Source organism: Vanellus vanellus (genome assembly GCF_965231255.1).
Source record: "Vanellus vanellus genome assembly, chromosome: 5".
NCBI classification, from domain to species: Eukaryota; Metazoa; Chordata; class Aves; order Charadriiformes; family Charadriidae; genus Vanellus; species Vanellus vanellus.
In genome coordinates, this window is record NC_138910.1 from 11,556,925 (window position 1) to 11,571,952 (window position 15,028).

Sequence of the window (15,028 nt, forward strand, 5' to 3'; positions counted from 1 at the left end):
AAAACGATTTCCATACCATTAATGAAACAGAAATGATTTGACTTCGCATACCCTGGCTTTTATTTTCCATTGTATAAACTCTGCAGATGAAATAATGATGGTTGTAAAGTAAACCTCTTTTTTTTTTTTTTTTTTTTCCTTTCCCTTTCCAGGCAGCCTCTTTTCAAAATAGCAATAGGGAGTCACTTACAGACTTGGCTTGTGCTGAGCCTGTAGTAATTAACCCCTTCGTCCCCAGCTTTTCCTCTGTTGGTATTTAACCACAGCGCGGCAGAAGCAGGGCCAGCCGGGGCATCTCCGGGTGCAGTGCCCGCAGGATGAAGGAGGCAGCAGGTATCCCCCCCCGGGACTAGAAGCAAAGTGGGCAGAGAAAGGTGGGAAAGGAGGAGAGCTGATCCTCGGTGCAGGGGAGGGCGTGCAGGTCAATGGACCCGTGGGTCAGACAGCTTTCCCGGGAGAACCAGGGCGTTGGCACCGCAGAGCCCGAGGTACCCGCGCTCTTCCTGCGCACCCCAGTTTTTGGGTGCAATTCAGCGTCACTGTTTCCCGTGTAGCCTGGCAGCCCCGTCCTGGGTCGTCTCCCTCCCTTCTCGGTCCTTGGGGACCACCAGCCCTGATATCTCAACGGAATGTCCTCTCTCCTCCCCACCGCCGCTGTGGAAATAATCTGCAGTAAATAATTTAATCACCGAATCTTGCTCTTTTTGTTTACAGGGCTGTTACGATTTTACGGACTACTCAGAGGAAAACCAACAGGCTGAAGTAATACCTTACACGAGCAGCAGATACAGCTGGAGCTGGGCGTGCGAGCACGTGCCTGCCTTGCCCTGCGGGACGGGGTGAGCTGCCCTCCTCCCGGCAGTGTGAGCTCTGCTTTTCTATATACCCTTACCGCTACGCGCTGTCTGCCCAGGCAATCTGTCTGTCTTCAAGGCTTACAAACGCGCCACAAGCATTTTTCCTAATCGCATCTATCACGCGGCGACACAGCCCTGCATCCCCCCAGCATCGGTTCAGATGCTTCGCCGATGCCTGCCCCGGGAGGGTTAGTGACACCGGCTGAGATACTGTTACTCTTCCCAGACTGGGTGATGTGTTTTATATTATTTCTCTTGGATTTATTAAGCATTATGTAACCGGCTAACCAATCCCGTATGCGACGCAATCGTGGCTGATTTCATGTCAGTGGAAAGTAAACAAAACAAAAAAAAAAATGTTCTGAAGTGGCTGAACTGAAATTCATTTCCACATGCAAAGCAATTCCTGGAGGATCTTCCCCGTCTCCGCGCAGCTACTTTGCATCCAGGCTCTCATGCAACCCATTGGAAAAGAACTATGGAAAAACTGCATGTTGTACACGACAGGGCGCTACAAGCAAATCCCCTCTGTTTACTCCCTGCATGAAATGACTAAGATAAAGTTTATTTTACTTAATCGTTTTTAAGCACCTTTGTGGATTTCTGCTGCTCCTTGAAACGTGGTACGCTGGCATATTTTTTGTCTTTTAGCCGGAGAACTCCTTCAAACGAGAACGTTAATCACCAATGAAGTTTAGCATTAAAAGTTGAAAAAAAAAGCAAGCCAGCCCTGCAGTCCCGAGGTCCTCAAGCCCAGCAGGACCTGACCCAACGTGATGGAGAGGATGTTCCGCCCTTCCTCAGCTTTGGAAGGACTGTAAGTACCAGGTGAGGCAAAAACTATACCCTCATTAGACTCTGAACTCAAGCTCTTTCAGGAGCAATCTTTTTTCTGGTGTTATGGACAGCATCCTTCCCATTAACAACAATTTGTACCCTGAGATGTTGAGCTGAGGGTGGAGGTACATGGAACAGAAGAAACACAGACCCTGTACCATTTTGTTTGTTTTTTGTTTTTTTTTTTTTTTTTTCTCAGTGTCTTTGAAACATTCAGCGATGTCTGAAAATGTTGTGTGTATTTCTGAAGCCATACTGAAATATCAGTAAAGTCGGTGGCTGGGGGACACCCCGTTGCATGTTACTTGCATTATTTTTCAGGAAGCCCCTCTGTCACCCAAGCACCTGCTTCAGCCAGGCAAGTAGCTAAGTCCAAGTTAAGCTGAATTGCTGAATTAGGCCCATGTGGGCTGATGGATCATGTAACAGTGCTTGCCACTTGCCACTTTCCTGGCTGCAATTTGAACGTAAAGGTGGCACCAAGCCGTGATCCCAGGGGCAGATGATGGGCACTGAAAGGGCAGGACAGGACAGCCCTGAAGGTGATGCTGGTGGGCAAGTTCACAGCTCCACGTGGGTGTCACCATCGCACCTAGCCTTGTGCCATCTCGTTAGATGAGCAGAGTTGTCCTAAAAGCAGGAGGGAACCTACAAGTTAGGGGTTTGCCCACCGTTCTGGAGGCTCGCTTGTCCCCTCAGGAGATGAGCAGGAATGGGTTCTGCAGGACTATTTGATGCCCCGCAGCCTTCATCAAAAAGGTGGCCCAAGGGAAGGTTGAAGATTAGCACAAGAGTCCCTCAAGTCGCACAGGACAGCAGCTTAACACATGGGTTTTTCACTCTGTAAGTGCCCTGTGTGTGCTGGCTGTTATGGGTTGCTGTGTAATTATGGCTGGTACCTCCAGAGCCGTTACCATGCCAGGCAAAAACTGCCCTGGCAGGTAAAAGCCATGGTGAGTTTGCCCAGTAATAACGGTACTTATCCCATTAGGCATCTGGCAGCTGCTGAGTAAGTACTGGGCTATGAAAGTCAAATGCATGGAGCTACGACGCAAACCAAGGCTCAGGGTCATGCTGTGTGTAAAGGTGCAATAATTCCTTTTCACTGCACCTATCGGCCCTATTCCTTTCTCTGTCTTATCTTTTGCTGTCCTTCCCATCCCTGCGTGACATTGGAAAAGCCCTGAGAGAGCAAGCTATGCCAGCAGCACCGCCTGAACAATGAGTTTGGGGTCTGGGAGGGGAAAAAACCCCACAGCTGGGGGTCAGCCCAAAGAATCATAGAATGGTTTAGGTTGGAAGGGACCTTAAAGATCATCTAGTTCCAACCTCCCTGCCATAGGCAGGGACACCTCCCACTAGACCAGCTTGCTCAAAGTCCCATCCAACCTTGCCTTGAACACCTCCAGGGATGGGGCATCCACAGCTTCTCTGGGCAACCTGTTCCAGTGCCTCATCACCCTCAAAGTGAAAAATTTCTTCCTAATATCTAATCTAAATCTACCTTCTTGCAGTTTGAAGTCATTCCCCCTCATCCCATCACTACATGCCCTTGTAAAAAGTCCTTGCCCAGCTTTCCTGTAGTCCCCCTTTAGGGACTGGAAGGCTGCAATAAGGTGTCCCCAGAGCCTTCTCTTCTCCAGGCTGAACAACCCCAACTCTCTAAGCCTGTCCTCATAGGAGAAGTGCTCCAGTCCTCTGATCATCTTCATGGCCCTCCTCTGGACCCACTTCAACAGGTCGCTGTCCTTCCTATGTTGGGGGCTCCAGAGCTGGACACAGAAAAGAAAACATATACATACACCCAGTCCCGTGTGGTTACCTCCACCAGCACCACACCATGGCCCCACCACCACAGCAACTCCCACCAGCCCGGGTGGCGCACAAGGGGAACGTGCCATTTCTCCCAGCGGATGGAAAGCACAGCAATTTATTCTAGGTCTGAGGAGGGGGAAAACTGCTGAGGACAATGTTTGTAAGCAATTTCAGCAGCTCCACCAGTGGCTCTGCTTATCTGGGGCTTTGCAGGGTAAAGCGATGCATTAGCATAGGCCATGGCGTGGTGTGCGTAGGCTGCTGGTGGGGTCTGCAGAGGGCTAAGCTAGCAAGTCCTCTGTGGAAAGTGCCTTCTGCTGACTGGGGATTCGCATGCTGTGTTTTCAGAGGGGTCTGACATTTCAGCCCTTTGAAGAGCGCTTTGCAGTGATCCGGTGTTGGCTCAATCCCGGTCTTAAAAATGGGTCCCCTTCTTCCCACCTCCCACGCTGCTTGGGAGAAGGAGTCACAGCCTGGCCACGCACGGGGGGTCCGAGCTCATCTTGTCACAAGTCGTTGCAGAAATTTCTGAGGATTTGACAGCACTTGCGTGTCTGGGATCTGAACGGCAGAAGGTAAGAGTCAACTGACTCTGCTGTTGCCATCATGTTGGTTGCTCTTGTTTCTCCAGAAGCACCAATAGTATATCCTCTTTCTGGTTTATTTAACTGCAGCTTCTGCATCTCATTCTCAGGGAGATGCAGCAGAGATGAGTTCCTCTCTCGACACAGAAAAAGCAGCAGCAATGACCTAAAAACCTAACAGCAATGACCAAAAACCTAACAGCAAAGCAAAGTGAGCTTCAAGCAAAACTACTGCACAGCAGTGGGGTTTTCTTGCTATTATCATCATATTATACTCTGGAATTCAGTTTTATGTATATTTTTCAGGCTCTGCAGGAATCCTGGATCTCTGTGAATAGATGGAAGTGAAATTTAAAGATATCGTCCAAATAGGTAAACATTTCAGAAACATTATCTGGGTCACATTTGGGCAACAGGATTCGCTCTGTTTTAAGTGCAAATGGTTTACTGATGATTTAGATGAACTTCCTGAGGAGTGTTTGAAATTCCTGGCACACGTTCGATTTACCATCTGCTAGAAGGACTTTGATGAGCCCACAAAGAGATATTAGACTGGAGCTGCTCTTCATATCTCGGGTGGACTTTTCGTGATTGACTAGTTTTTATTTTTTTTGTGTGTTTGTATTATTTTGATTCCTTGAGGAGAAGCAGGGCTTGCAAGGGGCTGTGCGATGAGCTGCCAGGGCAGAGATGCTCTGTTAATGTTAATTCTCCATCAGTGTGCTGTCATCAAGTTGCTCCAGCACTGCCTGTTCTTTATGTCTGCTAAAATTATTACGTAGAGTTGAGTTTTGTCCTCATTTAGACCAGATCTAACAGTAATTAAGTAATTTGTGCTGTCAGAGGGAACTTGAACTAGAGGCTAGCCTGGATCACAGACGCTAAAAACTTTCTCGCTTTTCCTAAAGTGTCCCACATTTAGTGCATAAATAGATGGTGTGTTCTTCTCTTTCATTTCTTTGTTGATCTCTCAAAAAAAAATCTTTTAAGGAGCTTGTGTTGTAACCTACCAAAAAGCACTGTCCAATAGGGTTGAATTCCGCTTGAATATTTTCCATTTTTCTAAAGCAGAAGAGAGCTGTGGCAGGAGGGCAGAGGGGGGCAGGAAAGGAATTTTTGCAGGAACAGGACCAAGAGTCTCGTTGACAGGGCCTGAAGTGCTTTTTCTCCGTACATGAAAGTAACGGGAGCTTGTGTGTCTGCGGGATGCCTCTCTAGAGACCTCTCTTGCAGGAGAAGGAGAAGGTTCCTGCAGGTCCCAGCCCCTGGGCAGAGCTGCAGCATAGCTCCAGGAAGCCTTGGCAGCTGGAGGGGATGAAGTGCAGGGGGAAAAGCTGCTCCTCCAGCATGGAGGACTGGACAAAGATGGGAATGTTCTCCGTTCTCCGTCTCCCACTCTGAGATCTCACCATTTTGCAGTAGCGCATTGCCTTTTCAACTCAGCGTCCTGCCCCAGGACACCTCCTGAAATGTGCCACGGTCTGAATATCGCTGAGCAATACTTCTGCCCAAGAGCTGCCTCCCAAGCCGCAGCCTGTAGCACAGGTAATAGCCCCCATGAGGGTGAAAGAAAAGCTTGTGCCGCTCCTTTACAAACAGGTAAGCACGGGGCAAATACACAAAATGAGAGTAAACGTGTGCCAGGGATACCTTACCCCCAAACACATATCCTGTGCCTCTGTGGGAATGTCTCCGACCATTTTCTACCACCACCGAGTGCCTTTTGACATATTAAAGACATGGTAGGAACTGAGCTCCCAGGGGATCCATTGGTCTTATTTCTGTGGATGCTTGTACCCTGGGTCTATTTGAAGGAGGATGATTCATTCAACTGCTCGTTGCTTATGGCTCTGTGTGTCACTTCCCATTGTAAGAAGTAGGGTCTTGTTTGCTATCGTGGACTGGTTGGGGCTAATTTTGGGATAGATCTAGCGTGGAAAAAATGCTTTACGCAGCAAGACAACGGCTGTTTCAGTTTCTTCCATGCTGGATGCTGGTGTTTGGAGTCTCCCGGGCAGGCAGTTTCATCAAGCAACATCAGACAGATGTTCCTCATTGCGTCCCAGCTGCGTTGACTGGCGACCTGCTCTGTCAAACACTTGTCAGGGGACACGGGAATTCATTCCGCATGGGTGGCATTTTATTAACTGAGCCACTGAAAACAGAAATGGATCTTTTTAAAGAAATATCTATACCGCTATTAATTGTAAAGACCCTAGAAGCGTTTGTAGTCATGGTGCTCCCAAGAACCATTCCTGGGAAGGGGCCTGAGCTCCTGATTTTGCAGGAAAGAAGAAGAAATTCTTCTCTGGACTTCCAGTGCCAGGTATGGTATGAATTCATATTGGTAGTATCATCTTTCTGACGGGGTGCATGGTGCCCCAAGGCAATGCAGGACACAGTCAAGCATTCTGGTTTGAAATGGCTGAAGTGAGAAGGGATCAGTATCAAAATCTCAGGGGTTTGCATTGTTGATCTAAGGAAAAGGCCCCTCTTAACGGTGTAACAACCAGCAAGCCGGGAACTTCAGCAGATGTCTCTGGGCCTCCCAGAAGCAAAGATATAAGAAAAGCGTATTTTTCCCAGAGGGACCATCTTCAGAGGGGTGTTGGGGGAACTGAAAAGATTAGGAGATGCTCAGATATTGGTTCAAGGAGATGCCTTATCAATGATCACATCAGCTGGTGTCACCTCAGGTGATTGCTTCAGGGCTCAGCCCCACCTGGACCATGGACCAGGGCAATACGCCAGCCCTCTTTGCTGGCTGCCATGGTTGCTCTGGTTCCAGTTGCTGGCAGAAGCTCATCAGCACTGGTTTGCATGCAGGGCATGTATTAGGGTGTGATGGTCCCGGAGGCATGGACTTTCCATCTCCCATGCATGGTCAGAGGACTTGCCATCACATGCTGCAACAGGAGGACAACAGTTCTTTGCAGGCTGAGAGAAGGTGGTCAGGAGTTTCCTTCAGATGCCTTCAGGCCTCAGCAGCACTGACTCTGGAGCCAGGGTGAAAGCTGCTGGGGATGGCTTTCTTTGGACCTCTGCTTATCCAGAAGAACTGGAGATTTGGATCCAGCGCAGAGTAAATAACATGGACCTAAAGGGAACATCTCCATCCATAGCGTGGCAAGGTGAGAGGTTTTGCTGCAGGCAGAGCATGTCCAGTAAGGTGCTGCTTCAACCACTTCCAGAGTCATGGCCAAGGAATGGCCATGGAGCGTGGGACTCTACAAAGTGACACCGAGCAGCTGCCACCACTGGAACCGCACATCAGCTCCCCATTACAGCTTGCTCCTGCTGATAACTGCAAATCGTACAGAGGAAATGTTGAAAAACGTCCAGCTGTAAATTACCCTGTCTAGTCAAGGGTAATGCTTAGGTTGAGGTATATCCTCGGAGCTGCTGGAATCCACGTGGGCAATAGCCCTTCCACCCAGCACAGACTGGCAGGCTGCAGTGTACAGCTGGACACGTTAATTGCCGAGATGCATTTGCTGTAGTATAAATCAGCTGTCGTTTGTCTGGCATGTTCCCGGGTTATCAATGGGAAGCAAAACACTGCAGTGGAAGGGCTCCGTGAAAGGGTAAGTCCTGGAGCGGCGTAATTGGTGGGAGCATAGGCTGCAGAGGGGACCGCACGATAAGCAGGCTCTCCCACTTCTCCTAAAAGCTTGACAGCTCCCAGCAGGAGAGTTTCAGCCCTACGCAGGCTGTAACAAAAAGATGAACCCACTGACGAACAAGAAATATGACTCTGATGGACCTTACAGATCCTTTCCGGAGGCAGGATCACAACAGCCGCCTCTGAATTTAGGGATGTGCACACAAGCGGGGCCAAGACAGCTTTCAGCCACCCCTTCATTTCCCCCTGCTGATCCCTAAGGAAATGTTGTCCCGCAGTTGGGGTCCAGCACAGAGATAATGTGGCTGTAATCCACAGGTTTGATAAGGCCATCAGCCGTCAGTGGTGTTATCTCCCCTCTACATGGAGGCCCCTTCCAGTGCGAGGCTTTCACTTGGCACACAGCGCTCTGAACACTGAATGTGAAAAGTGCAAAGTGTGTGGGAGCTGCTGATTTTGTCTCCTTGGTGGGACTGGTTTTGGTTTTTTGTTTTGTTTTTTTTTTTTTTTAATAAAAAGATCAGATGTTGCACTTCCTTGAAAACACGACAATCTATGGGAGAGTTCATTAGTTTACGGCGTTGCAACACTGTGGAACCAGGCTGAAAGCAAATGTTATTGCAAAGAGTTATCACTAAGGGGAGAGGAAAATAATGTCCCGAGGAAATAAACTCAGCGGGGCAAAACATGGAATAATATAAAGCTGTGGAAGACAGGCGGTAGAGTTGAATACTTTCTCAGAATAAAAGCCCCCAGTCACCTGTTTTTAATGCCAATGTTTGCTTTCTGCATATTCAGTGAATATGTGGGATACATCTGTCCAGGACTCCATCTCTAATGGGAATAATGAGTATCATGATTGCAGCTGGCCAAACTTTTTTACTACTAGTACACAAAAATGTCTTTGTGACCATCATTAAATAGTTATAACACCAGTAAAACACCAGTAAAAATAATCTTTGGTTGTTTGTTTTGTTTTTGTTTGTTTGTTTGTTTGTTTGTATTTTTTGTTGTTTTTTGTTTGGTTGGTTTTGTTTTTGTTTTTTAGAAAATGGTGTATTTTAATTTCAAGTTCCATGGAATTATATTTCAAAAAGGACTTTTCTTCACAAAGCCCCCCACTAAAATACAGATTTGAGCAGCTTTAATGATGACCAGCCTGTCTCAAGTCTGAGCAAAGCTGGAGACACAAGGGGAGAGGAAATGCCCGCTTTCATAAACCTGACCTAGCTGTACCCTGCCGCCTTTCTTAGCCTTCAGTTAGTCTAACTTACACCAAGGGCTGAAACTGTAGCATCAGGTTTGGGGAAGCGTAAAGCTGAATTCAAAATAATCCACGGTTTTCCTTGCTGAGCCTCGTGCCACTTGCAATACCGCAGAGGACTCCGGTTTTGCATTGTCAGGGTTTTTCTTGTGCTCTCCCCCCTTTTATTTCCTAACTGGAGAATTAGTTGCAACTTTCTTCTTACTTAGCCTCATGGTAGGATGCGCAAGTTTGTCCTTCAGGCAGTGGGATGCTGCGCCTGCTCCCAACCCAGCTCCCTACACCCAGCCACCGCGGGGCCCTTGCAACCTCTTGCTTTGTTTCCAGGGTGATAATTTCTTCCTTGGCGTTTTGCCTGTCTTAAAACAACACCAAAGCATAATACGGTGCTACTTGAGAAGGGATTGTCATAACCAACCCTGCAGCCGCGTGTCCCAGGGCGGGCAGCTCCCACTTCCATGCGCTGCATAGCCTGGGAGAAGAGGTCTGCTCCGCTGCTCCGGTTCCGCCTTGGACCTGCAAAGCCCTGCTCTGCAAACGGATGTATTTGCTTGTGAAACGAAGGGTGACTCTTTTCCTTCGTCTTCTTCCTTCCCTCATCCTCTCACCAGCTCAGGTTTCACCCCATGTTCCTGAACTGTGTGTGGGTCGGTGTTGGGGTGCAATCCCAATAGCTCCCCTGCCTGAGGCGCGGGCCGGCGTTTCGGTGGCTGTACAGCCCACGGTTTTAGCTCTGGTGACCTGAGAAAAAAGAGGCCGCCTCCTTGAATGAGCAGCCTGAGGAGCCTGGGATAGGTCAGAGATTTCTTGAGCAGATCAAAAGCCAGAGATGTTTTTCTGACAGCCCCGGAGCTCCCTGTCATGATTTATGAATTATATACGCTCTATATGTTTGGCTGAAGAGGCTCACTGGGGGAACAGGGGCTGGTTTGTGCAAGCAGTAAAGAGCCTGTGGCTTGAGAGAGCCACCGTCTACCAAGAGGTACCCCCTCGAATGCGCTCTCTGTGGAGCCACCAAAGGGCCTTGAGGGACCACTGAAAAGGGAGCCCAGGAGACTCACAGCAAAAACATTGTCAGGATATTTTAGTGGGACAGCATTTTAATGGGAGACTGAGTTACGGGGAAGCAGACACAGACCCCAGAAGCTGGGAGCTCTGGACTCCGGGCAGCAGACCCACAACCTTCCTTCGTTTCACAAATCCTCTTTCTCTTTCTTTGGAGCTTCAGCAGATCCCATGGGGTACAGCTCTCCCAAAGTAAGCTCTCTCAAAGTGCTACGAGCCCTGGCAGATTTTGAGTTTCATGTCCTCTTTTGGAGGTTGGATGCCCAAAGGCACTCTGCCGAGCTCCTGGGGCGCTTCGTGCCCCGAGAGCTGTTGTCACACCAGTGACACTTAGCTCACGTTTTTTGAGGTTGTCTCAAGAGCTCAAAGTTGTGGTGCTTTTCTCTCCTCTCCATGAGATGAGATTTTGCTCAGCCCCATGCTTGCATGGCCTGACCTAAGCCCTATTCCTGACAGAGCACAAGGGAGACTTTCCCGATTCTGATGCAAAACAGGGCAGGAAAATCCTAATTCTTAACTTTAAGGCCAGAGTGTTTCTGCGTGCACAATGCAGTAATCCCTATATCACGTCCGTAACTTCTAGGTTATAGTCTACCGAGCAGGTAGTCTTACAGTCATTGAAGGCTTTGAGCAAGAAAAATCCACCACATCCTGAGCCTGAGTAATTACCTGCTGGAACAACTTTACTGTGTTGTGCTCTAACACAAAAGCACTCGGTTTCAGCTTCCAGCATGTAAATCCTGGTTTTCCTCTGCCCCATAGAAGAGGAAGCCCTCTGCCAGAAAGCATCTCTCTGGGACCTGGTTATAGGTGACGACTAGCACACCTCCCAGCTCTCTCCTGGCCAAAATAAAGACACTAAAAGCCTTCATACCCCCCCAGTGTAAGACAGGTTTTCCAATCCTAAATGATCCTTGTATTTTTTTTTGCATTGGGCTAGGTAAATCCAGAACCGCACCACCTCTCTGCCCTGGCAGGATTCCCCACTCCCCTGCATGAGGGTTTGGGTTAGCAGTGCTCCAGCTACAGCTCCTGTCTGCACCTTCTGCTGAGAAAGACATGCAAAAATGCTGCCCTCCAGCAGCCACCACCACTGGGGAGAAGTTTAAGGGTAGATATTTTTGAAGCCTTGCTAGATGTGGCCAGGGAAAATTAGGGGAATCCAGCAGGCGAAATTTCAGCGGTCTGTCAGACTACAGTTCTTTTTTTTCACCACGTATGGACGAAAGTGGTCAGATGTGCTGTCTGTTGACCGCTCGACCATTTTGGTGACCAAAGGGATAGAGAAAAGCAGCGTGAAGCACAAACTGGGGTCTCTGCTGTCCCAGTGTAAACTCTTTGGGAGAGAAGCAAAGTCCCTGAAGATGCTCTGCTGGCCTCGAGGGAGTTTTTCTGGGATGCCTGAGATGCAATCTGGGCCATGTTCTCTATGGCAAGTCTTAAATCTCTCTGCTAAGAGGAGCAACTTTGCTGCTGTCACCAAGCCAGCACTGTCACTCTTTAAAGAGAGGCTGGACGAGCGGTGGGATTTGTTGCTTGAAGAACAGCTGAAAGTGTATTTTCTGTCATTTTGGGGCACTTGCTCTTCCCTTCTCTCTTAACGTCCATGCAAAGTGGTCTCCCAGGGTACTGTCTCAGAATGACTGTAGGGTTGGTCTTAATATGGTACGCAAGGGAAGTGGATGTAGCCCCAGAAAACATATACCATTGTCGAGCTGAACCAGGGAGAGCAAGCCTTGGCTTATTTTTTTTTCCCCATACGGAGGCAAATTTTGTCATCATATCACTCACGTAACCTTTCAGATGAACTTAGTAATCATGATATGTTTTGGTTTGGCTTCTTTCGGATTAAAACCTTGGCTTTCAGAAAAAGGAAACCATAAGTTAAATAACTCCAAAATTAGGTATTTCTGAAGGATAATTAGTGGTCTTCTTTCTTACCAAAAACAACCCAAGACTGTGCGTTAAATAATACCTTGTAGTAATTCCTTCAGTTCTGCTCCAAATGTGATTAATTTAGCAGGATGTTATCGGTATAGCATCCTATGTTTCAAACCACACTTTAGGGCATTACCTACAATAATGAATACTATATATCTTTGCAACTTTGTGAAAAATCAACCAGACCTTATGTCTTAAATCCCCCATCTGGGTCTTCTGTGCTTCATTAGTTGCACCAAGGCTTGTATTTGCCTACACCCAAATTACCGACCGATCATATTCTTTCATTCCCTGTTCCCGTAGATAGGGGGACCCATGTAAAGTGAATGGAGATACAGATCCCTGCCCCCAAGTTACTTCATTTGGATGCAAAAATACTGGAATTATAATCCTCCTGCTTCATTACTTCAAGCAAAAAGCAATTTTAGTTGCACTGAAATTTCTATGGGAAGGGGAGCGGGTCTGCGTTTGTAAAAGAGTTCACTGTAAAAAGTGCCATTGTCTGTGCAAATATATAAATATATACTATATAGGGATATCTGTGTGTATACACATACATAGGCACTGTATATACAGAAAGATACACACACCTACTTAGGAGATGTGTATATAACACTCACTTATACACAAATCTATTCCCTGTTATGAAACAATCACTAAGATATAAACAAGAGAAGTTAAACCACGGATGGGCACATTTTCAAGTGCTGCGGGAAGGTTTTATCTACGGTATTGAAGAAGTGCTATCAAAACCTAAGCAGGGCACTTATTACAAAGAAATCTTTACGTAAGTGCTGGAAAGGTTTGCCGAGTAACCAGATGTTGTTGCAAAGACACTTCTCCTCCCCCTCTCCCCACTTCTTTCCTCGTTTAATAGTTCGATTAATTCTGCGCATAAACCGGGGCTGATAAAAGTTCTAAGCTGCAAACTTCACCACATCTGGACACTGTCGAAGCCAGATCGTTCGGCGGTGCACTTCAGTTGCCTTTAATCTCCCTCAATAAAATAAAAACTTCCAACAAGTAATGCTGACCTATATATATTTTTGCGCTGTAAACACTGACATCTGCGAGCTGCTCCGAGCGAGCACACAGCGCTTTCCACCAAGGCAATCGCTCGCCCTTCGCAGTAAGAGAAACGCACAGCTGATGCGGCCGTAGCAGCGTATTCTGCTAAACTCCCTGCTATTTCCAATCCCCTGGCTAATTGCTGTCAGGGGAGAAATCAAAGATTAGCTATTTTGCTGCAGGAAGGAAAAATAAACGACCTCTCGGAGTATGTTGCTTAACGTTGTCTAACCAGAAGCATTTTTCTACTCACAGAAGGAGAGCAGCAGTAAGGAAAGCAGACCCGGTCTCCTCCAGTAACCCATTTTCTGGATCCCACCGGCGACCAGAAGCCCGGCTTCACGGCGTTGACCAATTCATCTTCCCTCGGTGCAGCCGGTCTCCTGCGTTTCTGCTGTCAAGCCCGGAGCCCTGAGTTTGCCAGGCTCCCGGCTAGGCTTGCCGGGAAAGGCGGATCCAGCCGCTAAAGCCCAGCTGTGTGTGGGGTCCGCCCAGGAACTGCAGTTTATGAACAAACTGAGCCTGACTCTCCTCTCGAAATATATACAAATATGGGAGGGGGGGAGCCGGGGGAAGAAGCCTGGCTCCAAGAAAAAGAGTTTGATTTTTTGGTTTTTGTTTTTGTTTTTCTTTTTTTTTTTTTTTTCCCCCCGATGACAACGCGGAGCTGCTCCCGGCTCCGTATGGCCCAAGGATCTTTGAAGGGGACCTAATGTCTACTGCACGCACCTAATCAAAAAGTCATGGGTACTCCTGCATGCCTCCTTCCTCTGAATAAAACACAGAAGGTAATGCTTCAATATGCTGAGCTGCCATTAATTCACCACTTCCCCCCCTTTTAGAAATTAACTATATCTTTTAAGTAAGCATCAACGGGCTATATTTTTAATAGGAATAATTAGAAGTTTTAGGGCAGCTTTTTCAGAAAGACCACATCAGTATGAACTTAGCCTAAAGTAGGTGCTTTCAACCCATTAAAGCAGCAGGATTTAAACATATACTTATATATTTTCCTGAATCAGGGCCTAAAATAATAACATAGAGCATTTAAATAGCTGTTTTCTCCCCAAGATCTCAAACTGCTTTACAAAAACTTGCAAGAAATATTATCCCACTTACAAAAGAGAAACTGTGAAATGTAGTAGAAATCTGACTTGCCTTGACGCAATCCATCAGGGGCAAAAGGAGGAGTAAAATCCTCAAACTCTTGCCCTATGATCTACCCAGTCCTTCAGATTGTGTTAAAATAATGATCAACGTAATCAAATGTGGCAGAGAAAGAGATGTTGTTAATAAGGCCTTCTGCAGCCAGAATACCTGCCTTAAGGTGAGGCTAATTTTTTATAGTTATTGATAAATACATCGATTAATTTTTAATGCATACACAGCATTCTAGTTCAGCGAATCTCCAGCTTATTATTTACCCATTTTGCAATCCATCTTTTAGTTCATTAATCAGTATGTGGTGGATGTGCGGTGTATCTACATATGTTTGTGTGTATGTATGATCATTACCGGTGAGTGCTGTGCTCCGTTGGACTTGAAGATCCTCTCTTTGTATGAGTCTATCCAATAAACCGCACCCGCTTGTGTTGTAAAATATTTATATAAATTACTCTGTTAGGGAGTTAAATAATGGTATCTCTTTCCCTTTCTTTTGTATTTAAAAAGGAAAAAGGGGAGGTGTTAGATGAGGTACGGACACAGCTGATACATATAAAGCATCTTCCCTACACCATGGCTACACCAGCATGCCTCTGCAGAGTTGCTTGGTCTGCTCCAACTTGCTTCAGGGTGCCCAGAGGTGAGCTAGCTTAGCCTGTCCTCCATGGAGAAGTGGCCGCATGTCCTTGGGAGAACAGAGCAGAAAGCCAGGTGGATGCCCTAAGGGAAGGTACCACCTGGGGTACACAGGGAATGTCCATCTGGAAGAACGAGTCTAGAAAGGTCTGCCTGACCAGGGGAGCTGCTCTGG

At 47.3% G+C, this 15,028-nt stretch overlaps 1 protein-coding gene across 1 annotated transcript in view; it reads right to left on the minus strand.

The window, feature by feature from the left end:
* Positions 1-13,387, minus strand: part of LOC309672209 (TGF-beta receptor type-2-like) — a 33,774-nt gene extending 20,387 nt beyond the window's left edge. Inside the window, exon 1 of the mRNA XM_082483655.1 lies at positions 13,307-13,387. Within this exon, the coding sequence (XP_082339781.1) occupies positions 13,307-13,358 (52 nt within the window). The 5' untranslated portion in view covers positions 13,359-13,387. The remainder of the gene's footprint in view (positions 1-13,306) is intronic.
* Between the last annotated feature and the right edge of the window lie 1,641 nt (positions 13,388-15,028).